This window comes from Falco cherrug, chromosome 5 (genome assembly GCF_023634085.1).
Source record: "Falco cherrug isolate bFalChe1 chromosome 5, bFalChe1.pri, whole genome shotgun sequence".
Taxonomy (NCBI): domain Eukaryota; kingdom Metazoa; phylum Chordata; class Aves; order Falconiformes; family Falconidae; genus Falco; species Falco cherrug.
In genome coordinates, this window is record NC_073701.1 from 71,145,000 (window position 1) to 71,171,819 (window position 26,820).

The 26,820-nt window shown below is 44.6% G+C and overlaps 2 protein-coding genes and 1 long non-coding RNA gene across 15 annotated transcripts in view; 1 reads left to right on the forward strand and 2 right to left on the reverse strand.

Moving 5' to 3' along the window:
- NRF1 (nuclear respiratory factor 1) overlaps positions 1–2,167 on the reverse strand; it is a 74,220-nt gene extending 72,053 nt beyond the window's left edge. For 4 of the 8 annotated variants that reach the window (XR_008732442.1, XM_055711867.1, XM_055711865.1 and 1 more), the window contains exon 1: positions 2,021–2,167. The gene's annotated coding sequence lies outside the window, so the exon portion shown is untranslated. The remainder of the gene's footprint in view (positions 1–2,020) is intronic. The other 4 variants (XM_055711864.1, XM_055711871.1, XM_055711869.1 and 1 more) reach the window with 4 other exon arrangements.
- On the forward strand, positions 1,702–12,049 carry LOC114014867 (uncharacterized). 3 transcript variants are annotated; one of them, XR_008732444.1, is made up of 3 exons: positions 1,702–2,007; positions 3,617–3,660; positions 5,145–12,049. It is a non-coding gene; the product is annotated as an uncharacterized LOC114014867 (long non-coding RNA). The 3 variants fall into 3 exon arrangements; XR_003558543.2 differs by lacking the exon at positions 1,702–2,007 and having other exon boundaries at positions 2,296–3,660; positions 5,145–5,220; positions 5,808–12,049; XR_008732443.1 differs by lacking the exon at positions 1,702–2,007 and having other exon boundaries at positions 2,296–5,220; positions 5,808–12,049.
- A 1,416-nt stretch (positions 12,050–13,465) lies between these two features.
- On the reverse strand, positions 13,466–25,163 carry SMKR1 (small lysine rich protein 1). Of its 4 annotated transcripts, none has more exons than XM_027800052.2 (3): positions 24,914–24,983; positions 19,493–19,559; positions 14,923–16,971 (listed from the first exon to the last, which is right to left on the reverse strand). In XM_027800052.2, the coding sequence occupies exons 2-3, from the start codon at positions 19,502–19,504 to the stop codon at positions 16,768–16,770; spliced, it is 216 nt and encodes a 71-aa protein (XP_027655853.1). In that variant the 5' UTR covers positions 19,505–19,559; positions 24,914–24,983; the 3' UTR covers positions 14,923–16,767. The 4 variants fall into 4 exon arrangements, with proteins under 4 accessions (XP_027655852.1, XP_027655853.1, XP_027655855.1 ...); XM_027800054.2 differs by lacking the exon at positions 24,914–24,983 and adding an exon at positions 22,974–23,561; XM_027800053.2 differs by lacking the exon at positions 24,914–24,983 and adding an exon at positions 19,944–20,267.
- Positions 25,164–26,820: the final 1,657 nt, after the last annotated feature.

Below are 26,820 nucleotides of genomic sequence, written 5' to 3' on the forward strand. Positions count from 1 at the left end.
TCCATGGAAAGATTTCAATTAAACAGAAAGGCAGCATTTTCACCGCTTCACGCCAAAAATCATATTGCCCACACACATGCGAACACTGGCTCTATCCAGCTGCCAACGAACGACGCTTTACAAGAGCCATGCTCCACTCCACCTATATAACGCAAATGTACATCGGGCCACACACTTTGTAAAGCACAGATGCTATTGCAGTACATGGAATTGTAAGAACTGCACAAAACACGTACTGGATGAGGCAGAGGGTTCCCCAACTTGCTGTATTTATGGCCTGTGCATAACAGCCCATGCCTCACTTGTGGTAAAGCCTGTACATAAGTGACGTGAGACTTCTGAAAAACAACTGTGATACAATAAAATACAATAAAACCCAACTGCAACACTCTATAAAATTGTAAACACATGTAGAAAATTACATGAGCATATGAGATCATTTAATTAGACACTACACTGTAACACTTATCCATGATGGAAAAGATTGAAAACTTGAGTTAATATAACTCCAACACCTTTCCAAAGTCAGTCATTGTCATACACTTCCTCTTTCACCCTCAAAGAAAAAAAGCTGTTGCTCCCAGTTTTACCATAGGCACAAAAATCTAAATTAAAGAGATGAACAATTTCTCTCTCACCTATTTTCCCAACATTAGGGCATTAAAAGTTCAAAGTAACAGGTTCTACAAATGAGCAACCATGATGCAGATGAACCAGAAGACAAGGTAACACTACTACTAAAGTAAGGATGAACACAAGTTGCCATGATGTCACAAACAAAACTCTGAAAATAACGACTGCACACAGCCACCGCAACACTGAAAATACTCTCATCATGTCCAGGACACAGGAAGAGGGTCTAAAACCCTGCCTGGACAGCACCAAGGCTAATGCATGAGAGACAAAAAACAGAACAGCAATGCCTTTCTTAAGAGAAAAATCCCAAGATCTGGAAAGAAGAAAGATGGTTCCAGTGGAGGAGAAGAAAAATAAAGCAGAGATCCAAATCTTGATGAGGTGCACAGAAAATACCTCTCCACGCTATGAAAATTATCCGTAGCTGCAAGAAAGGTACAACTTAGTAACCCCATGCGCGTGAAGAGTTTTGAGCCGAACACTTCTGCCCTGTAATTATTCTTTACACTAACAAGGTCCTGAGCGCTCCAGTCATGAACCAGGTCTCTCCTGAGCCAGATGTTGTATAACCCATGAACAAAGAGACAAGATTTGTACCCCTTTTGGGGCATATGGGGGGAGGCGGGTGATGCGAATTCGGCTTGCATGATTAGCAGCATCTAAGCTCGCTGCCCTCCCAGCAGCAGCCCCGCTCCCCGACTCGCATACAAAAGGGCAGCGGCGGTCCAAGACGCTGCCACAAGGCATCCATTTGCAGTCAGAAAAATAAAAAAGTGGATGAAAAAAAAAAAGGAAAAAAAATAAAGGGGGTGTGGGGGGACATAAGGAGGAAAGAAAATCAAAGGGAAAGGGAAGAAGAAAAGCCCGGCAAACGGCTGCGACCGCGACCCAACTTCCCGCCCCGGAGCGGGACGGGCTCAGGCCAGGGCCGGAGCAACCTGCTCCCGCAGCCTGCGGCACCCGGCTCGGCCGGACGCGTGGGCCCGGCGCCGGCCCGCGCCCACCCGCCCCTCCCCTCCCCTCCCCTCCCTGCCCCCGCCACCGCCCCGTGCCCCCCCGCGGGAGGGCGCTCCGTCCCCCCGGGCTGCCCCGGCCGCGGCCGCGAGAGGCCCTCGGCGCCCCGCAAGGCCCCGCGGCCGCCGCCCCGCCGCCAACCCCCCCCTCCTCTCCGGTGGCCGGGCGGGAGCGGCCCGCGGCCCGCCACGGGGCCGCGCTCCCCCTCCTCCCCGGCGGGGCCTAGCGCGGCCCAGGCGGCCCTGCGGCGGCGCTGAGGGGAGGCGCGGGCGCCGGAGCCGGGGGTGCCTGGACGGCCGGCGGGGGCCCCCGCGTTGCTGCGGCTGCGCCGGGCTGGAGGAGCTGGGAGATTGCGCGGTAGGACACTCACCTCAGAGCGGCTGCGCTGCGGCGGGCCTGCGCCGTGGAGCCTCTGCCGGGCGGCGGCCGGGGAGGGAGCCGAGCGGGGACGCGGCGCGGCTCGCCCTGAGCCGCCGCAATGGCGAGCGGGAGAGGCGGGGACCGGCGGCGGCGGCGGTGGCGGGAGGAGGCCGGGGGGGAGAGGGAGAGAGGGGGGGAGGAGGACGTATGGCGTCATAGCCCGGCGCCGCCGCCATGATGAGGAGGGCGAGGGCCGCGGCGGGAGGCGGCGGCGCCGCCATGTGCGGGAGGTCGTGGGCGGTGTGAGGGGCGAGGGAGGAGGTGGCGGGGCGCGGGCGGCCGCCGGCGCCATGTTGAGGAGGTTGCGCTGCCTCTTCCCCCGCTGGGAGGGGAGCGGGGGGGGGAGGGGGCACGCCGCGGGGGTGTCGGCGCCATCTTGGGGAGGTCGCCCCGATTCTCCCCCTCAACGAGGCGGTGTGAAGGGGCTTCGGGCGGCGGGCGGTAGAGCTCTGAGGCGACGGCGGGCCGGGCAGGGGGTCCCAGCCTTGGCTGCACTGGACCTGGCACCTCAGCCAAGCAGACTGCGGTCCCAGGCGTGTTTTTCTGGGGAAAAAGCCCGTTTAAAAGCACCATAGCCTGCTGCTGGGCCATGGCTTCCCTGCCTTGCGCTCAGCCATGTGCCACCCTGGCAGTTTTTGGGTAGGAGAAACCATATTGCTGAGCTAATCTGGGTTTTAAAAAAAAACCAAAACTAAGAAAAGAGACACAGATGAAAATAACACGTCAGGAGGCCGGCAGGCTGTGCGAGAGGCCATCTGTTTGTAGCTGTAAATCTTTGCCTGCTCCCAGCGAGGGCCGCTGGCTTGAAGCAGCTGTGGCTCCTGTGCTGGAGCTCCTCCGAAACACAGCTTGGTGTCATGCCAAGGGGATGGGTGTCCCTGCTGCACGTAAGAAAACAGTGATAAGACCATTGGTGGCCTGACCGCCTGTTCTCTGCCCTGAACACCAACGTACTCCACAAGGCCTCTCGTTTCCGCTGCCAACGAGTGGGTATCAAATGGAACTCGGCTTTAGCCCCACTAACTATCCTTCCTGGTATGTGGAAGCTAGTAATTTCTTGTATTATCATACTAGGGCTCAGAGACGTCTGTTGGGATTGTGGCCTTGTTCTGGGGGAAGGTGTTCACATTTGAAGGCTGTTGCTGTCCCAAGGCAGCCAGGGTTTTCAGTAGAAACCTGCAATATAAAGGATTTAAAACAGAGGGAAAAGGAGGTGAGGGGAAATATAAATCTGTGCTTTGTAGGAGGGAGTCTTAAGATGGGACTTGATGTCTCATCCACTGAATCTGTCAAATATGTTTTCCCCACACCTGAAGAGTTACATGGAAAATACAATGAGAACAGGTACCAGGAGAAGAGTTCACAGAAGCTGGTTAAGAGCAGCCTGGAAAGCAAAATATTTTCAGTAATGCTTCATTCAGGATCTTACATGTTTCTTATGTGCTCTGTGCTAAATATGTGGCAGATCAAAAATTCAGTAGACTTTTACGTTAATCATAATTTTATTTTTGTTGGCGTAAAAGGTACACAATTTGTTTCATTTCAGGACATCAGCCTGCCATCTGTGCCTAGTAGAAACCTCGTCCATGGGTATGTCATTGTACTAAAAATGATAAAATTTTGGTCATTATACTAATATCAACTACTGGGATTTTACAACTTCCCTTGGCGTGTAGTACCAGTCCCTGTAAAAGGGGATGTGTCCTACATGCCTGCCAACTCACAGCACTCTGCAAATTTACTGATACTCAGGCAAAACCAGAAAATGCAGAAATAACTTTCATCTGATAGGTGGAATAAAACACAGCCACCAATTTTTTCTATTTACAAATAGAATAAAGCAATAGTAGGTGACTTGTTAGGGTAGGAAGAGATGACCGCACTATACCCATCTGAAGATGCAAGCATATGGAAAGCACAGTATGGAAAACAAATGCTAACTGGTGTGCCTCCTTTGCAGAGCCATCCAAGGCAATTGGCATGTGTATCGGGTCAGCTCAGGATTGACTGTCCACTCTGTAGAGTCACATTCCAGTTGTCACTTGCGCAGTGCCCCTGCATTTTTTTGGGATCTTTGCTACAGCATGCACACTCACAGCACATTGTGGGGAAAATAACACCTCTGCTTTTCACGGGAATGTCACCTCAGACCCTGTAGACTCAAACACGCTTTAAGTTTTGGATGCTCTTGATTTTTGTCATTGGCCCCCCATAGGTATGAAGTGTGGATCCAGGCCAAGTGGTGACTTATGCCAGTTGCTGAGATGAATGTATCTTCTGCTGCAGAGCTGTGAAGGTGTCCTGGCTGGGCTTGCCACTCCTTGAAGAGAGGGGAGTGCCTTGCCAACGCAGGCAGACATGTGGAGGCAGCTGATGCGGACTGTAACAGCAGTGGAATTCCCTTGTGCTAATCAGCAGTTTTGGAGCTGGGCCACAAGCACTGAGACCTGAGGCTGTGCTAGTCGACAGGCCTGGTATAACCCATAGTGACCCAGAGTCTCCACAGGAGGAAGATCACTTCCTGATATGTAACAGGAAAGTAGTTTTAGATGAGCTACCAAGAAAATTTCATAATGGTAGGATCTGATAATACTGGAAGAGCTTTGGGACACTCTGGAGTCTCCCCCGTTGGAGGTTTTAAGAACAGGTTAGACAAAATACCGCTCAGGAATGCTGTAGGTAGAGTTGCTCCTGCCTCAGGGAGAGGGGTGGATGACATGGTCATCTCAGAGTCCCATCCTGGTACATATTTTCAAGGCCACATGTTGCTAATCAGTTTGGAATGGGCAGATCAAACCATAGGCTCGTGAAAGTGCATATCTATGAGCCAATAGCTATTGAGTGTGCTGGGACAGTGGCTGGCACACATACTTACTTTTTTTCCACCCCTCTCAAAATGCTCTTAGTTACATGAAGAGAGGAGTGCACACAGGACCAAAGTCTCTTGGTAGGGAACAGCACCGACATTCATTTGGGATGTGCCAAAAAGGTCCTCCAGAGAGGCAGCATTTCCTAGTATGAACAAACTAACACTTTCTCTTTGAAAAACTGAGCATCAGCATGTCTCTCCCCAGGTTCTCACGAGGATGCAGACCATGCTGTGTCATTCACGCATAATCCTGCGTGAAAAGGGTTGGGAAAAGAATCCTGGTGAGTACAAATCTACATTTGGCCAGCAGAAGGGTAGGTAGCCTGACTTGCACACCCATGGGAATGCCAGGGACTGGTTAGGACATGCTTTATCCAGCATTCAGGGAAAGATGAGGAAGGAACAATGATGCATGGTGGGGAAAGGGAGCTCTGGTGGCATGGCAGGCCCAGAAAGGTTAACCTGTCCACATCCTGGGTCTGAGAAGAGAAAATGTGAAAGGGATAACGTGAGGACAATGTTACCAAGCTACCAGCTGGATGTGTCTGATCAGGTGCTGTCAGGCTGTAAGAGAGAGGTCAGAAGACTATGTACAAGCTGTTCTAGCAGATCCCCTTGTCTTTGGTTGGTGACTTCTGGGACATAACAAGAAAACAGATGAGTAACAAGGAAGGATTGCCTAGGAAAGGACGCACAGGAAAGCATAAGGGGAATGGGAGTGCCTGGGTCAATTAGCTGGTGCTGCTTTGTAACATGGGTGGGTTACTACCATCAGCATAAGTGGCTTTTGAGCTTTGGCCAAAAGCCTCAGACAGGTCTGGCCTGAAAGTGCCACCAGCCTTGGGTCACAGATTTTGTGTGTTTTCAGGTGCCACAGAAGGGTCCATGCACAAATAAGAGTCAGAGTCTTGGCTCCAGTGAAGACTTTTCTTCTGTGGGAGTGTGGCTGTATTACAACCAGAAGGTTTGCAGGTGTCAAAAAGTACTATTAACTTTTGGGGACCACAAACATCAGGTTTTCCTAAGGGGATGAAACACATGCCCTTGCTGGTGTATTTAGCACCTCTCAGACCAGGTCAATCCAACATACTGCTCCTGTCAGCTAAGACAATGTGGGCGGGGGGTGGGGGGGGGTGGGGTGTGTAAGATTTCTCCAAAAAGTGTTTCAGAGCCACAGGTGTAGCTGCAGGACTTCTGAACACACCAACTCTTGCATATTGTGTGAACAGATACTGTAACAAACAAGAATCTGTTACTTTCCTGGATTTATATGGGAAGGCTGATCTCTGGCATGCTGGAGGTGAAGGACCTGCAGGTAGTTGTGCAGCAGAAGATCCATTCCTGGCAGCGGCAGCAATGCTCTTCAGGGTCTGATTGCCACCGAATGTCCTAGCTGCCTCGGAGTTAAAACATCTACTACTGCCTGTTGGCACTTGCAAGGCCGCCTGTGCTTGCAAGTGATGGAAGAGGTGGAATCCCAGCCGCTTGGCATCTTGTATCAGCAGGGGAAGAAAAGTGGATGGGTCTGTTGTCTTTCATACAGAGTTCTTATTCTCATCTTAAGCCCATTGAAAAGTAACTGATTAACCCACTGTGCTGTAAACAAAACACCCTGATGATTTAGCAGAACTAACTGAGCAGTTTTTGAACATTCACAGTGGAGCCTGAAGGGGGGAAGAATACAGACACAGCTGCTTGGCCTTTTTCTTTTCTCCCTCTTTTTCAGATTAAAAAAATTGCATCCATTGCTATTCTTTAATGCAAGTCTTCGCAACAGCGATTGTTCAGTAATGTGCAATGAACCAGATTTGCACGGCTCATAAAGAGCCAGGCTGGGTTTCATTACTCTAAGGAGGATGTTGATAGTGCAATGAGTTTGTTGTAAGTAGCCTTGATTAGGCTCTCTGGTTGCCACAGCTTCTCTGGAGCCCGATTAGACCAATGCTGAGTCTGAGTTTTGCAAGGATTCCTGTGATGAGAAGCTCTGTTAGTTTTTGTAGTCACCAAAATCTACACAGGTGCAATTGTTCTGGAGAGCTGCTACTGCTAAAATAGTAGATTCCTGCAGCATATCCCAGAGCCTGTCAGGGCTCTGCAAATATGGATTTCTGGTCATTCATCTGAATATTACATCTCTTCAATTTAGATCCTTATACCTAGTTCACCTTTGTGTACACTCCTCAGGTATTTTCAGCTTATTTTCACTCCTTCTGTTCAAATACTGTTTGGTCACGTTCAGCATACACTGATCTTGCCATTTGTCTGCACAGTCTATGACAAGCACCTAAAGTTGTCCAGTGTTAGGGCAACATGGGACAGAGTAAAGAGGCTGAAGATAATATGTGATTAGCTTTGCCAGGTATGAGAGAGAAGAGGCATTTTCCCATATAATTCCAGTTCTCCAGGCTTATTATTTAACATATTTGGTCTCTTTCCCAGATTGCCAGTACCTCCGTGAAAAAGAGCTTTTTTCTCTATTTCAGGCTCAGTGTCATGAGATCCACCTTAAGACCAGAATTTCCAGCATGGCTTCTGGGTTATGCCATAACTCTTAACTGGAGAGCTTGGGTAATTCTTTGTCATCGCAACCCAGAGCCAGCTCACCCTCATAATTTCACCAGCAAAAAAACCTCGTATAGAAAGGAATTGGGCAGTCAACACTTAATTTCAAGACTGATTTTCTTGGACAGTAATAAATTTTGTTAGGGCTCTGCTGCCTATTTTTAAGTACTGTTTGGCTACTCACCTGAACCAGCAGTGCTCCAAGGCAGCCTCAAAAGGTTTCCCTTGGGAGTAGGGAAAGAGGATCTGTGCTATGGGCTCTGGAGACCTCAGTTTTCTCATCAGCAGGGAGAAAGAATTCATGGTTTGAAGATCTAGAACAGGGGTCCTCAAACTTTTTTAACAGGGGGCCGGCGTGCGGATGAAGTGGCAGGAAGTCATCTGCGGCTGCTTGCTGCTTGGTTTCCGCCCCCCCAACCCCCGGCGGAGGGGGGGGGAGTTCTGTAAATACGGGGTGCCAGATTGAGTACCCTGGGGGGCCGTATCCAGTCTGCAGGCCGTAGTTTGAGGACCCCTGATCTAGAACATACCCCACATTGGGACTGAGACCCCTGTTTTGGCGTATGATTATACAACAAAATGGAGTCTGAATGTGCAGCAACACAAGCCATACATGACATGTTTTAGGTATAACAGCTTTACTTGTGGTTCCCCTTCTGCAGCAGCCAGTAACCAAAAGCGGTCTGGATTTTGGGCTTGCCCCACAGCAGCCAGCTTCTTCACTGATTCTGGTGATTAATCGTTTCTATTCTGTCAGTGCCCAGAGTATTTAGAAATAAAAGACAGCAGTGTTGGATGAGTGCCATTCTCTCATCTCTATGAAACAGCAGTAATAGTAACAACTACTGAGAGAGAATGGCATGTAAGAGCCCACTTAGGCTATTATGTATAGCTTTTCAGTGCGCATTGCAACAATCCTTGCAGCTAAGCACCAAACTACAGTAGATTTTACAGCAAAAACAGTTAATGGGGAGACAAAAATGAGAGTGTAAAAAAAGAAGAAAGGAGATGGGAACTTGTTGGCAGGAAGGCTTTCCTCTCCCATCCCCACGTTTTGCCTGAAGCTTATTTTCAGACACACTGGTGAAGATTTTTTTTTTATTGGTTCTTAGGACAGGGGTAGCCTGACTCTAATTTCCATGCTGAGGCTTGCTGTTTACCAGCCCTGCACTGCTGCTGGAACACCTGATAATCCCAGTCCTCGATTGTGGGACAGAGCTGGCAGGGGTGGCTGTGGCCAGCACTACTCCAGCAAACTTGGGAGCCCAACTTGGGAGCCAAACTTGGGTGACCCCTCCTTAGACCAGCTGCCGTCTTCCTAACGCAGTAGCATACAGCACTTCCAAGTAACATGCTGCTGCAATGACTTCTGTACAGGGCTGCAAATCTGCTTGTTGTGAGATACTTCTTCAGGTCCAAACTGCTTTTCTTAGGGAAAAAAATTCTCTAAGCAGTCACTGAAGACTGATTACACCAAATTGGATATTTATGATTTGCTTTTCTTCATTACTCAAGGCAATTGCACCTAAACTGCGTAACAGGCAAGGTGATTTTCCCCTGGCTGGGCTAGCCATCTGAACACAATTACACTTGGCTATTATTAGCGAGAGTGAGCAGGGCTGAGTTTACAACTGTGCAGGAGTGATAAGCTCAAGACGACTGTGCTTCCTCTCCAAGGAACTGTCTAGCTCCGCTCCACTCCTCCGCATCTGAGACACCACCATGCTGAAGTCAGGAGGTATTTTTGTTCTCTGAACAGGGATGCCCAAATGGCACAGGCCGAGTGGTTTTCTTTTAACAGCAGATTAGACAGACACAATATCCTGCACAGTTTTACTCTCGTCATCCAAGACACTAGTCACAGAGGTTTTAAAGTTTTCTGGTACCCCTTTTTATGGCCTTTAGCCCAAATACCTTAGGACCCCCAAGCCATGATGGCTATGCTAGTTTTTCTGGACTCATCACTTCGAAGAACTTACATTTCTGTGTCCACACTAAATTTGAATTTGCATTTTCATTAAAATCTTAAATATGACAGAGAGTGGGATAGATCTCCCTAGATATTCCTGTACCTAAACAAGACACCTGGGGCTGCTTTAAGCCTCTGCATACATTTAACCAGAGGAATCACATCCTGAACTGCTCTTACTATATGAATCTAGACAACTAGTCCAGGTATTGTTGCAGACATTAGATTTAGGGGAGATTAATCCCATGAGTCTCAGTTTTATGACTCTCATGTAGCAACATGTGAGAAGAAAAACTACGTTGGAAGTATTGTCACCTTCTGCTGACGAAACAGTAGCATTGTGAAGCATGGAGGAGAGCAACAAGAATAACAGGTTTAAAAAGTGTAATATAGGAATGAAAGGCTGAAAGTAGTGCACTTTCTTACTATAAAGAGCTGAAAGGAAGAAGTTTAAGAGAAAGGAGGCATAACAATACTCACTTCATGGAAGATCATTGTAAAGACAGTGATGAACTGTGGGTTATGACTGCTGGTGAGCTCAGGACTAGCACAGCTGTGCCACATGTAGGCATGGGAACAGTCCTGGAGTTACCCGAGAGCTGAACGATCCTGGGATATTTCAAGAGACAGTGAGAAGCTCGCCAGAGACACCCCCAGGAGGTTGCCAGTCTGAAATCTCACAAACTATTAAAACTACTTTCATCTCCTCTTCCAAGTAAGCTTGCAATGCCAGGTTGTGAAGAACTTTTTAAGACCTGTCAAAGCATTGCAACAGACCCTAACTGTGGTTCTAAGCAAGAAAAGCAAAGTATCCACTGCTAGTGTAAGAGCTTGCAATGTTTCCTCCTCTGCTCACTGCTTTCTGGTAATGGCAACAGAAATTATGCAAGCCACATGCATAAGACGATGGAAAAGGATGAGGAATCAATAAAAACGTACTTTTCTAAGAAAACAGACCTATTCCTTGGACAGTTCCAAAAGGGCAAGCTATAATTATCAGGTACTCCCAAAATATTATATCTATTTTCAGAAGGTGCCGGGCTTCCTGGATAAAGTATCTCAGAAGCCAAAACAACAGGTGACAGAAGGACTCTTTCTTTCAAGGACACCATTTCAGGCCGTATCATTTGAGATGAGCCAGACACCATGGCAAGCTCAACAGTTACTACTGGAATAAGACAAAGAGCCTCATGTTTAGAAAGCTCTCATGTGCTCCAGCAGAAGATGCCTGTTTCAATAGGTCTGATTTAACTTCAGCTTTAAATAATAAATAAAGCATTACATACCTTGAAGAACTGAAGCAGAAGGGGAAATGACAAAATGGAGAACACTAGAGAGGGAACTACTGTCAACAGTATCAGAAGAAGCAGTGATTTCATAAGGGTTGGCATTTTCTTCCTTTCATTTCTTCAAGCATTGGATTGGTGCCAATAAGCAGATTGCAAGTCATGTCAGAAGATTTAAACCAACCATAACTCCTTATGAAGCTCTGTTACGAAGCTGCTGATGTTGCAAGACAATTCTTTTCCCATAGAAAGGTCAGATTAAGAAAACAAGGAACGTGACATCATTCCTCTACATCACTTATGATCGATCCAGCCTTCACTTCTGCTGTTTTAGGGGCTTGATAAATTCTGCTTACAACCCAAACTCTACAGACATGAAATAGATACCCTTAACAGGCCCCACCCCTTCTCTGACGAAAAAAAAATTCCATCTTACACATGCAGAGCATTCCCACTGGCTCCTCCACAGCCATCTCTAGTGAAGGATACATTAAATCAAGTATTGGAAACTCCCAGCATCATCAAAAGCAAATGTCACAAAACAGAAATTCTCTCTCTCTATATATAAACATATTATGGCTTCAAGGTCAGTCAACCTACATAACATTTTGAATTGCTATGAAAATAAACCCATAGAAGCTGTCACAGACAACATTTTGTGTAAACAAGAGGGGACCCAGATCATTCCTGCTATGCAATGAGCATAAAAGTGGTTGTAACTGTGTATTCCACAAAGTGGAATACGTTCTACGGTAGTACATCCATCAGATCAGATGAGGATTGGGCAGCAGATTTATTCTACAAACATGTTTTTCAGATGAAGAGAGGTCAAAAAAGTCATAGGTAGTAAAATAACTTTTCCAGGAATGAAATAATTAGGGAATGAGCTGTTTGCTATAAATGTGGCAAAGAAACATCAGACATTTTGGTTCAGAAGTGGTCACGCCTCACATGCCTGTTTCCCATCTCCTTTTTATCTGTAAGAGGATCCCAGCATGACTAGCTCAGGCAGAGCTCGATATGCCATAGACATGCAAAGCAAGGTGAGATGACCCATGTTTAAAGACTCTTTCAAATGTGTTGACCATTTAGCCACAGAGAAAACTAAAAAAAGAAAAACCAGCTGCAATAATTTTTGTAACTAATTGCTTAACCAATACAACTTCAATTCGAATGTCAGTTTTGTAGCTTCTGATTTACCATCTCAGTATGCGTGGAGAACTCTTCTCCCAGGCTGGTTATCTTTGTACTTCACAGAAGGGGCACTTCCTATTAAATGATGTGGAAAAAGTACCCCCAAGAGATGTATGACCTACTTGAATCACCCTGAGAGAGAAAAGATTTTCTGAAGTTAAATGTCATTTTCTGCTTGCGCTAGATGGCATTAAGTACTTTTGCTTTCTTCATATAATCCATGTACTGCAGTCTACCTGCTAACATTTAAAAAGGGCTTCCTTCTAGACTGTAGGAGCACTTGGCCTATTGCTTGCAATTTCAGCTATTAAAAATATTCTAGCATTCAGCAATAATTGCAGGTGAACTTTTAAAGCATTTGGTTCAAGAATGTCCACCAAAGAGCAAACTGCTCCCTTCATGGCATATAATCACAGCCATTCCAAGGAAGCTGTTGTAACCATGTGTTGTATTAAATGTTTTCCTCATTTTTCTTAAACATTTCTCTTTTAGTGCCAATTACGGCTAGAAGACAATTGGGAGAAATGCTGATACTAAGCCAGCCTTTTGCATAAAAAAATTTCACACTCAGTTTACTTTAGCTTAGTCATAAATATATCAGACCTTAACAGTAAAGAATAAAAAACCCCTTTGTTTCTCCTGAAGTGATATAGCAATAACCTAGAAGGAACACTTCAGACTGAAAGGGCCCTATTTTATTTTAAAAGAACGAAATATTTCTTATTTTTAACAAAATTAAGTGCAGACTAAATCAAAAAAGCCAAGGAAAAAGGTATTTTCTCCCAGGGATTCTCTTAGGACTAACCTATGATCTGAGACCGTCAGGGTGGGAGGGCCCTAAGCTTTCCCTAAGGGGACAGCAAAAGATCTGCAAAAAGCAGGACTCCAGAATTCAATGAATACCTCCAGAAAGCTACTGGTATATTTCTATACTACTGGATAATTCTATAGTATATAACACGCTGGAATGTAACAAAACCATTCCAGTATCTGAAATGAAAGACATCAATACTTGCAAGTGCCATGGTACCTAGACCGCATGTCTCAGAGAGCAACCGTTTCTGTAAGTTCCAATATTTTGTTCCTTGTGGTCTTTTGTATAACAATTACTAGCAAAAGAGAGGGGGTGGGGGGTGGGGGGGAAGACATGCCTTTTTAAAATAAACAGAAAGCTTGAGAGAGAGAGGCATGTAAGAAAGACAGTAAAATTGGGCTTTCTTTGTTCCTGGAGGACATCTGAAATGGCAGTGGGGAACCAAGACAGTGAAAAATGAGCAAATGAGACAGGAGTTAGCTTACTGAAAACTCTATTTGATTATTTACTTCTGCTGACACTAGTGAGTGCCAACATCTAATACACCTTTTGGATGAAAGTTTTGCTTCAAAAATATACCATATTAACCTCTTCATTATGGAGATACCATTTATAAGCAAAAAAAGTCCTCAGGTCTCCTCCCCTGAAGCTGGGAAATAACAGCCAGTGCATTTCTTAAAATAAGAAATGACACAAAAGGATTCATGCCACTTCTCAAGCTTTTCTTATGTATCCTAAAGATCCACAGTGCTTTTCTTAATGTGAAAATAACGTGCCAGGAGATGCAAGGTAATACAGAAATGCTGACTGAAGAGTAAAGCAGCTGATCACATACAGCTTGAAATACTCGTAATACCAAATGTGGTGAATAATAACTTTTTAAAAAACTCTTGATATCTATATATGTATCCACCACTTACATCACATAATAGTCCTGTGACTCTCCCCTCCCTGTGCCCCACCCACAAACATGCAATCAACATCCAGTGTACTTTTAACAGCTTTGGTACACAACTTCCTACAGGAAACATCCTGTACCCAAAGCAGCACACTGTGCTTGACTACTCAGTAACAGCAAAATGAGGGAAGTACTACACAAATGTGACTCGCTGCAAGACATAATGGACATAACGCCATAAAGTTCCCTTGCAGTGTGACCGTAAAACAAAGGGCCTCTCCAGCTTGCAGTTTCCCCTCAAAAGATTCTGTGTGGATTTGAGCAGAACAGGCTTTATTCATCATAAACTCAGCTTCTAAGTTCTGTGTCCCAGCAAGCAGATAAGCCTGCCACAGAATCACACTCTTACAGGTTGTGATAAACCATAAATATCTCCAAGTGTCACGCCGCAGCAGGAGAGACTCCCTGTCAACTCATGTCCACTTGAGCCAGAGTCTTCCTTAGAAGCTAGAAGCAGAGCCTGCAGCACTCTTAAGCAACACATTCAAATAGAAAATCGAGCCATTTGAAGTCCAAACTTTTCTTTAGAGATGTCTGTTGGTCTTTATTACCACCAGGGATCCTGAATTACATGCAAAATTGAGATGGATCAAGGCATGAGAGAGGTAAAAGGGAAAAAGAAAGTGTGTTTCATTTTTCAGTTTGGGCTGATTGGAAGGGTTTTCTCATCTATTGTCAAAGAAATGAATGGCAACTTTTCAGATACACTAGAAAGCAGAGTCTTTGTCCTTTGCACATTGCTGGTCACCTTTTGGTAAGTGCTCAACTGCGTCATGCAGAATTCAGGTTGGTATTTTAAGAGAAAACATATAATGGTATTTCAGTATTTTTTCCAGTAATTTTGGCATACTAAAACTTTGCAAGTCTTTGTACTCTGGTCTATCACAGATGTAAAAATGGCTTTCCTTACTTGTAACCATTGTATCAGATCAGACCACTCGCCTGTCTTGTGTTGCACACTGTCTCCCACACTGGCCAAGTAACAGTTGCTTCAGAGGAAACTGTGCACAAGGCTGTGATAGGTAGCTGGAGAATAAGTTGCCCAGAAGGAAGTTACTTCCCCAGACACCTGGTCTGCATGCAATTGCTTAAATTGGGTTCTTCAGCTTGGCAAGAAATTGTACTGCTCTTCAGCTGCTCCTGCAAACTGACCTTGGGACCCAAACTGACAGCGATAGGGGCTCCCTCCCGCGATGTTAGGCAGTTCCTACCTCAGTGCTCAGAAACACATGTTCCTTAAAGTTATGTGTAGTAAATGCATCATACAAAAAGGTTTTTTTTTTTTTAATTTATGTTTTCAAATGTTTAGCTCAAGATCTTAAATACAGAGGTCACAAGAGATCTCTTGCTTTAGAATGTTGATACTTGGAGGAAATACTTAACACTATACTTGGAAAAACTATTTGCTGTGACCAGAGACTTCCTGGTGGGTGATGGGGAAGCAAGAACATGAGTAAATGCTGAGGAAGACACATTGATGCATAACAGAACAAACTAGTACCGCAAACCACATCTCTGATTCATCAGAACATGCCAACTGCCAACTAATTAGCAAGAAAACACAATATCCACCATGATTTTCTTGACATGTAGATGAAACCGATTCAGTGGAATAGCGCAGTACATACATATGTACAGCTACATAACAACAGTAGCTGGCCTACAAGCAATGCTATGATTTTACCTGTCAAGGCATCTTCATAGAGGAACATTTTAGATGGAAAAGCTGCATAAGGCTTTATCAGTTTGGGCTGATCACATAATTGCCTGTTTTGTTACCCATACAATAAAGCTACCTGGAAGTCAAAAAGGTGCTGCACCTCCTGGAGTTTTAAGTCAGAAACAGCCTTGAGAGCCAGCTCGCTGCTCTGCCAGATCAGCATCACAGATGTTCAGCCCCAAGACAGCAACTGAAATTCTGATGTGATACTTCCTGTGCACATCACAGTACTGCTCGGTTTAAAGAGCAGTCTTGCAGGCTCACAGTCCCTTGGGTATCCTAGAGAACTGGGAAATCTCCCCTCATAGTAGTTCTAACCCACTACAGATTCTCTTTTCCCAACTCTTTCTCCAAGATTGCAGCCCTTTTGCATTCCTCCCCACCTCTCCACAGCCTCCATCAGTTCAGGACGTATCCTTACCCCTCCCAGTCACTGCACTGCATCCTTCCAGTCAGTGTAAGGATCTGAGAGAGATGTACAGTTTCACTCAACATGCTGCTTCACAATTTACCAAGATCGGCATTAAACACATGTGGAGGGAATGGAGTGAAAGAACTATGAACCGTAACACAAAGTTTGTGGTCTCTAGCCAGGATGTTGGGACTAAGGCAGATTCCTGTAAGGGAGACCTGGATGGGGGGAGGGGGGTTCATCATAACCTCTAACTGTGTGTAACAGCATCACTGATAATATCTAAGCCAAATCTCCAGATTTTAACTACAGCCAAAGGAGGGCCGGTGATTTGCTGGAGCTTCAAGCACTGCTTATCTGACCAAAGGTAGCCATTTAGTTTAGAACAAGGTGAATCACGCAGATACACAGATGGCATCACATGGCTCTTTGTTGACCCAGAGAGGGAGCATTGGATGACTCTCAGGACAGATAAGCTGACGTTATAGAAATCATACTTAACACTGTCAACCTTACCATGGTATCAAATTTCTGAGTTCAAGTTTCCACCAGTGCCAATTAAACCAGCTGGAGGTACACCAGCATATCAGGGAGCATGTCCCATCCGTAAAAGAACGGCAGGGGTATGGGTAAAGCAAACTCCACTACAAACCCTCCAGACACAATGTTTTATTCCACACAGGGCTGGAGGGTGAAGGGCCACAGCTGAAATTACAATGGCACAGTGTCACTTACCATTTGTCACTCTGTGCTTGAGCTATAATAAGAGTCTCTTTGTATGGACACAACAGTGATTATGGCAAAATATTTGAGCTAACCACTGGAGAGGTCAGTACAAGTCTAATCTGCAAAAAAGTCTCTTCTTCACTGGGGAGCTTGATTTCACTAAGTCCTTTGCTTTCCAGCCATCCGGTTACTTTCCTTTCTTCCCCTTCTTTTTGGGAGAGCCAGGCCAGGGAAAGCCCCGGAATGCCAGGCAGGCAGGGGCATTGTGACAGATGTAGTAAGCGTTGAGCATGGCAGCTGGGCTGAGGATATCCACTTCCTTCGCCATCTTCTTTCCTTTCTTCTTGGAGCTTTTGCCTTTGCCACGCTTGGGTTTGCTGCTTTTAACTGCCTGCAGAGAGAAAATGGCCAGAAAACCACTCAGTTCTGTGTCTTTATTGTCTCACTTCTGGGCAGAGGATCCCAAGACATCCCGGAACAGCTGTTTCATTGCGTCTTAGTCTTGACTTGCAGTATTAGCTCAGAGCCCATGACTCTCTACTCCTGTACCCTGTGGTGATTTTTATGTGGACTCACAAGCATTAGTACACTTTCACCAAATCCGTATTTGCTCTGTAGGCTGTAAGAATCTTTAAAGTCACTAGACAGAGCTAATTAGTGTTCCCCTGTGCTTCTCTCTGGAGAAGAAAAAAAAAGTTTGTGCGCAATGGAAATTATACATCCTTTTCAACTGCATTTTTAAAATAATGCATTACAATACAATCTTGAAGTAAGCCAAGTCTATGTTCATCCACTACTGCATGTCTACTTGTGACTGGGTCATAAACTAGAAAATCAGGTCTTCCTTCTTAAAGCTGCAGCCTTTTCAAGGCTCTGTGATACCATTGCCCTTCTACCATTAGCAGTAACACAAATGTAAGGAGCAACTCTGCCATTCTGTATGTAGGAAGGTGTTGCCAAGACTCCCCAAAGCCCTAGATCAGCCCAAAAAAATACTCCCGTTAACCCTAGTTGATTAGCACTTGTGCCTGAACACCCAGCCTCTGGCCTCTGAGAGGGATTTGCCAGAGTCTGATTCACTCCCTGGATTGTTTTCTCACCCATTCTGGCCACTCCTTGCAACAAGCCTGGAGCATGTCTACTTGGAAGACACTGCCTCCAGGCATCGAGCAACAGAAATGGTGTCAGGGACCCAGAAGGATCTCTCATTGCTGCTTTGTAGGCAGGAAAATGGTGAGGGTAAACAGAGCCAGAAGGTGGGCAGCTTCCCAGGAATGTCGATGCAGGGACAGCTAGTCCCAGAGAAAAGGCTGAATGGGAGTATTTACACATAAAGAGTGACTAAAAGTATCTGATCTCTGGTCTGATGCCAAGAGCACTTTCAGTACATACCAAGTCACTTTATGCATCTGCCCATCTATTTCTGTTGTTTGCCTGGTTTTGCATACTGTAATTACATGGATCCAAGCACTTCATTAGTAAGAGTCAGCACAGATACAGCCAGAAAGGTCACATGTAACTATCAGTTGGGCATAAACTAGGGGAAAGCAGTATACGTAGCATATTTTTCATGGTATCAGTTCTAAAGAGCCCCTTTACAGCTCAGTACTGTTCAGTGCAAAAAGAGCCAAACATTTGTTCTCTGGGGTATGAGAACAGTCAGGGATACAACCTTCAGAATCAGCCAAGACTGTAATGTGAAGAAATATGTTTGGGTAAAGAAAAAGGGAAAAAAAAAAAGTGTCAGTATTTTTATATAAAACATACAGAACCACTATCCACAGAAGGAAAAAATCAGACAGAAAATAAAGCGTGCAAGCTGCAGCTGACAGCAGATTGTTTCCTAAACCTCCAGTCATGCAGATTGCAAACTACTTGAACTCAGACATATATTAGAGAAGGTGACAAGCCTTTTCTGCAGACCTTAATTGGATAGAATTTTTAGAATACTTTGTGCTGGAATGTGCACACTTCAGAGAAGGTGCTTATGTCAGTTTTTTCAGCCAGTTACCTGAATCACACTCCCTGTTTTACACACTCCCAGCAGGGTCTCTGACAGATTTTGTGAGGACGATTGGGTTCCTGGTCAGAATTTGGCCTGTTCCTTAATAAAATGTAAAAAAAAAAAAAAAAAAACACAACCCAAAAAACCCAAGAGAGAGAGAAGTCCAGAGGTCCTTATAGGTAAAGGCAAACTGTTGGCTAAGTCTGCAGTGAGAAAGAGGGACTGCCTTTCATCTAGAGCAGCCTGTTTCCACTGTCCCCCTGCAGCAGATACCTCTGACCTCCAGGCTTTAAATGTTCTCAATAATTGCCAGCAACTGTCTTGTCTTCTGTTTCCCATCTCTCATGAAATGGGGCATCAGTAAGCTGTAGTCTGCAGTCAGCTCACACATTCGAGCACAACCAAGAGCAGCGGCTCCCAAAGCACAGAAAGCTAACAAGCTACGTAACACTTTGTGTGTTTATGTACTCATACAGCAGTGCTGAAGCCAATGCCTCACACACCAGCTGAGTAGCCCAGGATTTCTTATGCATTTATCAGGCAACCAGAGGACATGATGCAAATTTTTTGCAGTGTGTATAGGCAGGACTCTTACAAATCAGTCTTCCTACCCTGATCTCTTCTGAGTTTTTAAACTACAGCCCAGCATGACATCCAAACACTCTTCAAAAGTACTGGGAGATCCATATTTCTGCAGCATTTTCATTCACCTACAAGCAGTAAGATTTGAGGCTTTATAGGATGTGTGCAAAGTTTTACAGCCCATACCCATGAAAAGCAAGAAAAGCTAAAAGTCAGAATCAGGTGCATACTTGTACAAAAAGTAAATTTGGTCAGGTCAGTTTATACCCTGCAGCTTAACTTTATTTCCTTAAAAAGTGGTATCAATACTCCAGAAGAGTCAAACCTGTATTGCCATGTCGAAGTCTTTTTACAGAGCAGTGGGACTCCACATCAAGCCCTGAAGATGGACCCTGCAACACACAGCAACGCAGTGGGTAACGCACTGTGCAAAGCACTAGTATCATTCCTCTCTAAACTTTAAAGGGGGGGAAAAAAAAGTTAAAATGAGTTCCTTGCAAAAACAGGTGGACACGTATCATAGCTAAAAGCATTTCTTTGTAGACAATCACCTGTGAAGTCACCTAGTAACTGCCTGAGTCGAGGACTCCGAGCTTTTCAGCAAAGCCCTTGAGATTCACCCCAGCAGCGCACGCCTAGGCAGGGGGAAGAGGAGAGCCTGAACCCCAGCCCGGTGCCGGCCACCTGCAGAAGGCACTTGCCCGGCCCCACGCCCAGGCTGCTCCAGCCCCCCTCACCCACCGGCCCCGTCCCGCGGCCCACCGGCAGGACCTTACCTCCCCGCCTCCACAGCACCCTGCCCCCTCCTCCCCTTTGGCACAGGCAGAAGGAGCGAAGTCGGGGGGAGAGCCTCCTCCGCGCGGAAAGACAAGTTCTCCACAGCCTTTGCCCCGCCGCCACCGGGGGGTGAGAGGCAGCCGGCTGGCTCACAGAGACACAGCGCTCCAGAAATAAAAACACAACGCTGAAGCGCAGCCCCTGCTCTGCCTGCAGCGGGAGCGGGACCACCGGGCGCAGCCTCCCCCCATCTACCTCCCGCGCCCCGTTGCCATGGCACCCACGCCGCCTCCCCGGCCCACGCACGCGCAGTGGAAGGCGGGAAGCGGGGTGGGGCGGAGCCGCGCGCCGCTAGCGGCCGTAGCGGTAGCAGCGGGCGCGTCAGGAAAAGGGCGGGAAAAGCTTTTCCGGCGCTGAGGGGAGCTGCCGCCGCCGCCGCCCCGCCCTCCGCGCTCAGAGGGAGCCGGGCGAGAAACAAAGCACAAAGACGCTGCTCCACCCACAGCCTAAAGTACTAGCAAAAGGTCAGTGGGGTGAGGGGAAGGGAGAGAAAAACCCAGAACACCAAACCACAACAACTTGTAGCTGAGAGGAGGAGAGAAGAAAGTTGTGCTTTTCAAAGTTATAGGGAAGACTGACGTTCAGTAGACTGTCTAATGAGTATTCACGTTATTTGTGGGCAAAAAGCATCGGGTTGGGAAAAAGCTTCGGCTTCCCGCCCTTGTTGAGGGAGGAGCAGACCGCGCCCTCACCCTCTTAGCTATTGCTGTGTGAAAATCGGGGGGCGCTCTTTGTTTAACCAAGTGACCCAGCGTCCTTTACCACAGAAACAATAGAAAAAGCTCTTCTTTTGCCTCCTTGGAGAGCCACAGTGTCGCACAGCAGGCACCAAAAATTATGCATGAGTTTTGTGAGTTCGAAATCCCCATATAGGTATTAAAAATTACGCTGAGACCCAAGGGAAGCAATGGAGGTGGATGGGTCGGAGGGAGGAGCAGACAGCTGAAGGGTTCATTTCAGTGTTCTGCACCTTTTTTAGGCAGCATTTTTTTCACAGCCAAGATACTAGTGCTCATAAATACACTTTTTAAAAAAATTTGGAGGAAGGATGGGAGACCAGTGTCTCTTCTGTGTCCCTCAGCAGCAAGCTTTCACTTGTAAAGTGCTAAAAATCGAAAAGTACAAGTGAAAAACAACAGTAGGAGCTGAATTGCCTCATAGGAAAAAAATACTTCACAATTTCACTGTTGCCAAACCCCAACATATTAATGAGTCTGCCTAGATCGTGCATTTATTTTTCTCTCAAACACTAACCACTCTAAATCTGTTCTCTGGTATGTAAACCCATAGGATGCACTTTATCATGTTTTAAAGCTCTTATTTGAAATCTTGACAGGTAGGAGCTTAGAGGGTTTTTTATTTTAGTGTGATTTCTTAAAGAAATGGGGTTTTTACTGGCATACAGGCTGCCCATCAACCCATCTGCAATAACTTTGGAGCTGGTTGGCTGATTCCAACCGATACTGATGCAGAAGTAAGAGTTCAAATACATGAATTCTCTATGCGTTTCATGAAAATCATCAGCTGCACAGTGTGGGAGGGAGACACTATTAATGTCTCTGTTGAGGAAATGTTAACGCAGCTCAGCCTGTCCCAAGGCTGTTTGGCAGGAGCATGTGCTGACATTGCAGTGGGGGGGACGGGGCAGTATTTAAAGGCAGTGTGACATGAACCAACCTGTAGGAAGACAGCTTTTTTTTTTTTTTTAACTATTAATTTAACAAAACAAGGTTTCTCTTCATTTTGGGAACGAGAGGCTATAAAAGAAGTTTCATATATCAGAAATGCTCATCATTTTAATACAATGGTAAGTAATAAAGGCCAACATAACATTTCATTTTTTAAAATCCACTTCTGGGAATAGAGATGCCTTTACTTTTTAGTTTGCCTATTGGACATAACAGCTGTCCAGCCTTTGTTTTCTCCCCTGGTATGAAGTTTGTACATATTATAGTCTGCTATGTACAGACATTTAAATAAATCAGCATTGGAAGGGACTGTGGGTAGAGGGCTATAAATCTCATTTACAAAGACATCCAACCATCTTTCCCACTCTTCGCCTCTTCCTGGCGGCTACAGATATTGTTGGGTTTATTACAAACACAAATTTCCATCTCACAGAATTAATAATGATTAACAAGCATTCAGCTGTTGCTTTGGACACTGTGAAGTGATGCAGTAGTTAGAAGGTATGCAGACTCTAAAGAAGTTTTTCTAATACTAGTAGTTGAGTGGACATACTTGCCTATGAATGTACAAGTACTGAAGGAGGACAGAACTACTCTGTAGTGGTGGAAATGTTGGCAGGGGTGGTATTTCAGCATGAAAATAGAAGTGGATATAGAGAACGAGCCAGACCAGTGACTGAGTGGAGTAAAAAGCAGTTTAATGAAGAATGATCAGAAGAACTCCCAGAAATGAGAACAAAATAAGAGAACAACAAAGAAAACAAGAACCTAATAAGACATGAATATAAATAAAAGTACTGGTGAAAGAAAGGAAGAAGGCGGTCAGGATGAAACTATTGAAGGAAAATAATTATCACTGCTTGAAGACTAGATGTCAAAAAAAAGCTAAATGACAGGAATGAGTGCAACAGCAAAATGCAGTGGGTGACTAGAGGAGGAGCTCAGGAATAGAGGAAGCAAAGAGCAAAGGCACTCCTTAGCAAAATAGAGGTCTAATTATTATCTCTTTTATCAAGAGGGAAAGTTGAGCCAGGAGTGCAGGTTGGATGCAGAAATGAGACCAGGAAACTTTGGAAATAATATCAGCTGGGTCATCACCCAGCGTCGTGGCTGAGTGTGGGTGTCGGCAGGGAGCAAGATGCTGCTGAGGAGGATGTTTTGAAAAGCAATTTAGAAATATAGAATGGAAACCATTAGACCTATTTATCTTGAGCTGAAAGGGATTGAGTTAATGGAAAACATAATTTTATCTTTCCAAAGTAATGTGTTTGAGTGCCTGACCTGTGAATGCTTGAATGCTGTTCCTGTGAATACGATGCAGGCCTCTTTCTGAATCCAGTGGAAAAAACTTCTCTGTTGTAATCGGGACATGTTACATGTTTTCAAGAACAAGTGGTAAGACATTCAGTGTAGAAAATACACATCTCCGATTCTTTTCCTTGTCGTGGATATTTTGTTTCCTCTGGAAAATACCAGCCTTTTCTCTATTGCGACTGTTCTCTGTTGCCACGAGAGGGATCCAGGAGAATGTGCTCTTCAGAAGGAATTGCTTTCTGATCAGTGAGGAATATCGAATTTCACTGAGGCTAATGAGCATGTTATCTCTCTTCTACTCAGACTAAATGATGGAGCAGTTGAACTTCTTTGTATTTAGTGGTGAAAGAAAATGAAGGATAGTGTTACCCTGTCTCATAGGCCATTTTCAGGGCAATGGAGAGGAAGAATTGTGGAGGTTCCTTGCCATTTGAAAAGGTACAGCACCTTAGTCTCTGGTTGGTCCAGGCAAAGATGTAGTTTGCGTCTTGTTTTCAGTGTCTAAGCTCCTATTCTTCCTTTTCTCTCCTGTCTCTAAGAGGCCACAGGCAGCTGAATCAGTTAGCTATTTGAGATTAAAGTAGCCCGGGCAAAAGAACAGTTACTGCTGAGGAAAATCTCAGAGGAAGCCTCATGCCTGATTAGAAGGAGCCAAAGACAGTGAAAGAAGCAAAAGATCGAGAGGGAATAGGGAAAGGCTTGGTAGCATAGCTCAGAAAGAAGGTCTGCAGATTTTCTGAGCAAAACACTTTTGAATGCATCTTGGGATGGATAATGAAAGTAATAATGAAAGAAAATTTTTTTACTGTGTTCAGGGAAGAATGATATTGTGTAATTTTTATTAACAAACCACATGGTGTAAAAGAAGCAATCATAATTATACTCATTATCTCCTTTTAGCAAACACAAGTGTCAAGAGACAACATTATACTCACTATTGAGGCTAAAAAGAAGTAACAGTAGTGACAAATATGTCTGAAATATTAGAATAAGGAGACAAAAGTTAGCCTGTGCAGTCAACTGTTGTATTTTGTAAAGATGCTTGGACTTGGCTACAAAACAAGTTACACATGTGAGGCTTTTGATAAATAATTAAGGTAAGTTTCTGCAAACTACCAGTAGTTTGCCTCATAAAGTCATGGCTGTAGCTACAACTGGATAAATAAAGAGTGCTTTAGCTATGACAGCTGTCATGCCAGGACATCTCAGTATCATTATTTTTATGGAAATATTCTCATAAGAGAAAGGATATTTAGGTTATGGTCATTTTCACAGAGAGAAAAAAAATGTGTATGCAAAGGCAGGGGACCACATCCAGACAGACAATCAAATGACTACTGAGAAGTGTGTGGTGGTAGAAACATAATATCTTAAGTTCACTACTTCAACAAATTGATAATATATATATTTTTTTTAACAAGTTGTTTTAACAAACTGTGGAAATAATGAAAAGCCAGTGTCATACAGATTCACATCCTTTCCCTGCAGTGCTTTCCCTCTTGTCTTTTCCCAGCACTAACCATGAGCCTTCCCTATGTCCTGCAGAACAGAATTCCTCTTTCCCCGACCCCGTCATCTGCCAGGCACACACAGATCCATCAGCCATTACACAAGTGTGAAACACGGGCTGCTTTCTGCCAGCCCAAATGGATAATGGCTGAACTCCCCCTGTCTTTGCCTTGGTTGGTGAGGTAATAGAGTTGCTGCCAACTTTCCCAACTCTGAAAGGAACTTCATATCTTTGAGGCCTTTTATCCTCCAAATCTTCATGAAATTAGCTAACCAGTTGGAAAGTTGCCTATAGAGGACTGAGAAACTAATAGTGTGATTGCATGTGCCTTACATCCCTAGGAAAGAAGGCTAAAAATAGAAGAATCTGTACTGAAGTACTGAAGAAAATGACTTACCGATGGTGAAACTTGCAGCCACCACCTGTAGGCTGAAAAAAGTAAAGCTCTGCATATACCAGTTAGAGTAGGAACTGAGAACACACGAGCATTCCTGGAATCAACAGTCATGTTTGGGGTAAGATAACAGATGTTCCTTCAGCTGTACAGAAACCACCAGAAACTTTGTTCTGAAACTTTTTTGCTATATGTCAAAATTATTATTCCATAGCTGCTGTTTCCTAGCTCTTTTGAGATTCTTTTAAGAAGAAAATCCTCACCATGAAGCAAAGTTTTAAACTGCTACCTGCTTGCAGTTTGAGGAATGCAATAGGAGGATGAAGTCTTTTCTAGTACTGTTAGAGAAACAACACATAGGACTGTACGAAGTACTGGTAACGGAGTTTGCTAGAGGGGCCTCAGTTAATATGCTGCTCAAACACCTTGAGGGAAAGTCTTTGGAGTATTACATTGTTTGAATTTCCCACATCTGTCTGTAAGTGGAATAAACTTATTAAAATAGAGGTTCCCTCTGTTCCTGCTAAACTGGCATTTCAGCCCCACAGCTGCTCTGCTGAGTGCTGTGTAGTCCCTAGCGGGGTCAGCAGTTTTTATCAGCATGAACTGAAACCCACATTTTCCAGCTTTTCAGAAGAAACCCTCACTAAACATGGTACATCTCCATAGAAGTACAGTCTTTGTGACAACTATGTGATAAGAAACAAATATTAATTAAAAGGTGTACCTTTCCCTAGCGACTTCTTTATGCAGAGGTTCAGGTTTTGTGTAGAGGTATATCTCTAGGAAGCATAACTTTTGGTGGTGGTAGTGGAAACAGTTTGAATGAGTGAAAACATTCAAAGATAACAGTTTGTACCATCCTCTACCATACAGGCAATTCAGGTAAGCATTTGTATTCCTATTTTCTACCTCAGTAAAAATAGAAGGCACTGAAAAGTCATAGAAACCTTATCTCAAGCACTATTTAAATATAAAATGTAGAAAGATTACATTGTGTATGTACTGGTTATTTTTTTCCAACATAAACATTGTGGGAAAGAGCCTCTTGGGGAGTGGGGGAAGTTTTGAACCAAATACCAGAGCTTTTCTAATTTTCTGATTCTTTAATCAATCAATTTAGATTGATTAAATTTAGGTAATGAATTTAGGCTTCTTGTTCCTAAAGGTTATCCTGTAAGGAAATAAATCATATGAAGGTATGAAGTGTGCTCTCCTGTACTTTATGATTAAGTGCTTATAATATAGACAGTCTCTAAGCCTCAGCTTTTGCTAGGAAGTTCACATCAAAGGTGAGTTAAGTCTTTATTATAAATACATGGTAAAATATAGAAACTGGAACTGCTTTAAGCTGGGAGATCCTCTGGTTTCAGTAGAAAGACCTTTCTTTTTATCAACTCATTTTACAAGTGATGTCCCAAATTTATGCTAATTATTTTCCCCTTGAAGAAACACTTACCTTCATGACCTTAGTTTATTAAGACTAAAAGGATTTGGATATATTGATAGCACTTCCTGTACATTCACACATAGTTGTTGGGGAATTAGATTGTTTTCTAAATTGCTGTAAAACAGAGAATACCAGAGGAATCATAAAGCAAGGGGAGTAATTGGGTTAACCAGAAAAAAACCACCACTCCAGACTCTTCAGTGTGTGACTCTTTCAGGGCACCATGTGAGGGAAGAAAAAAAGGAACCGATACACCAAGGGGTGTCCCTTGTGTCAGGATACATAAAACCACACAGAGGTACAGCTAAATTCCCAGGACCCTGGCCTGATGGGGAAATTGCACATTTGATAGGAAAATATGAGCCAAAATACCACAGAAAAAGTCCTGAACTTTCCAGCTAGTCCTGGGCTCTGAACCCTAGTACAGGCTGAAAATAGTAGTAGTTATATGCATTCCTAC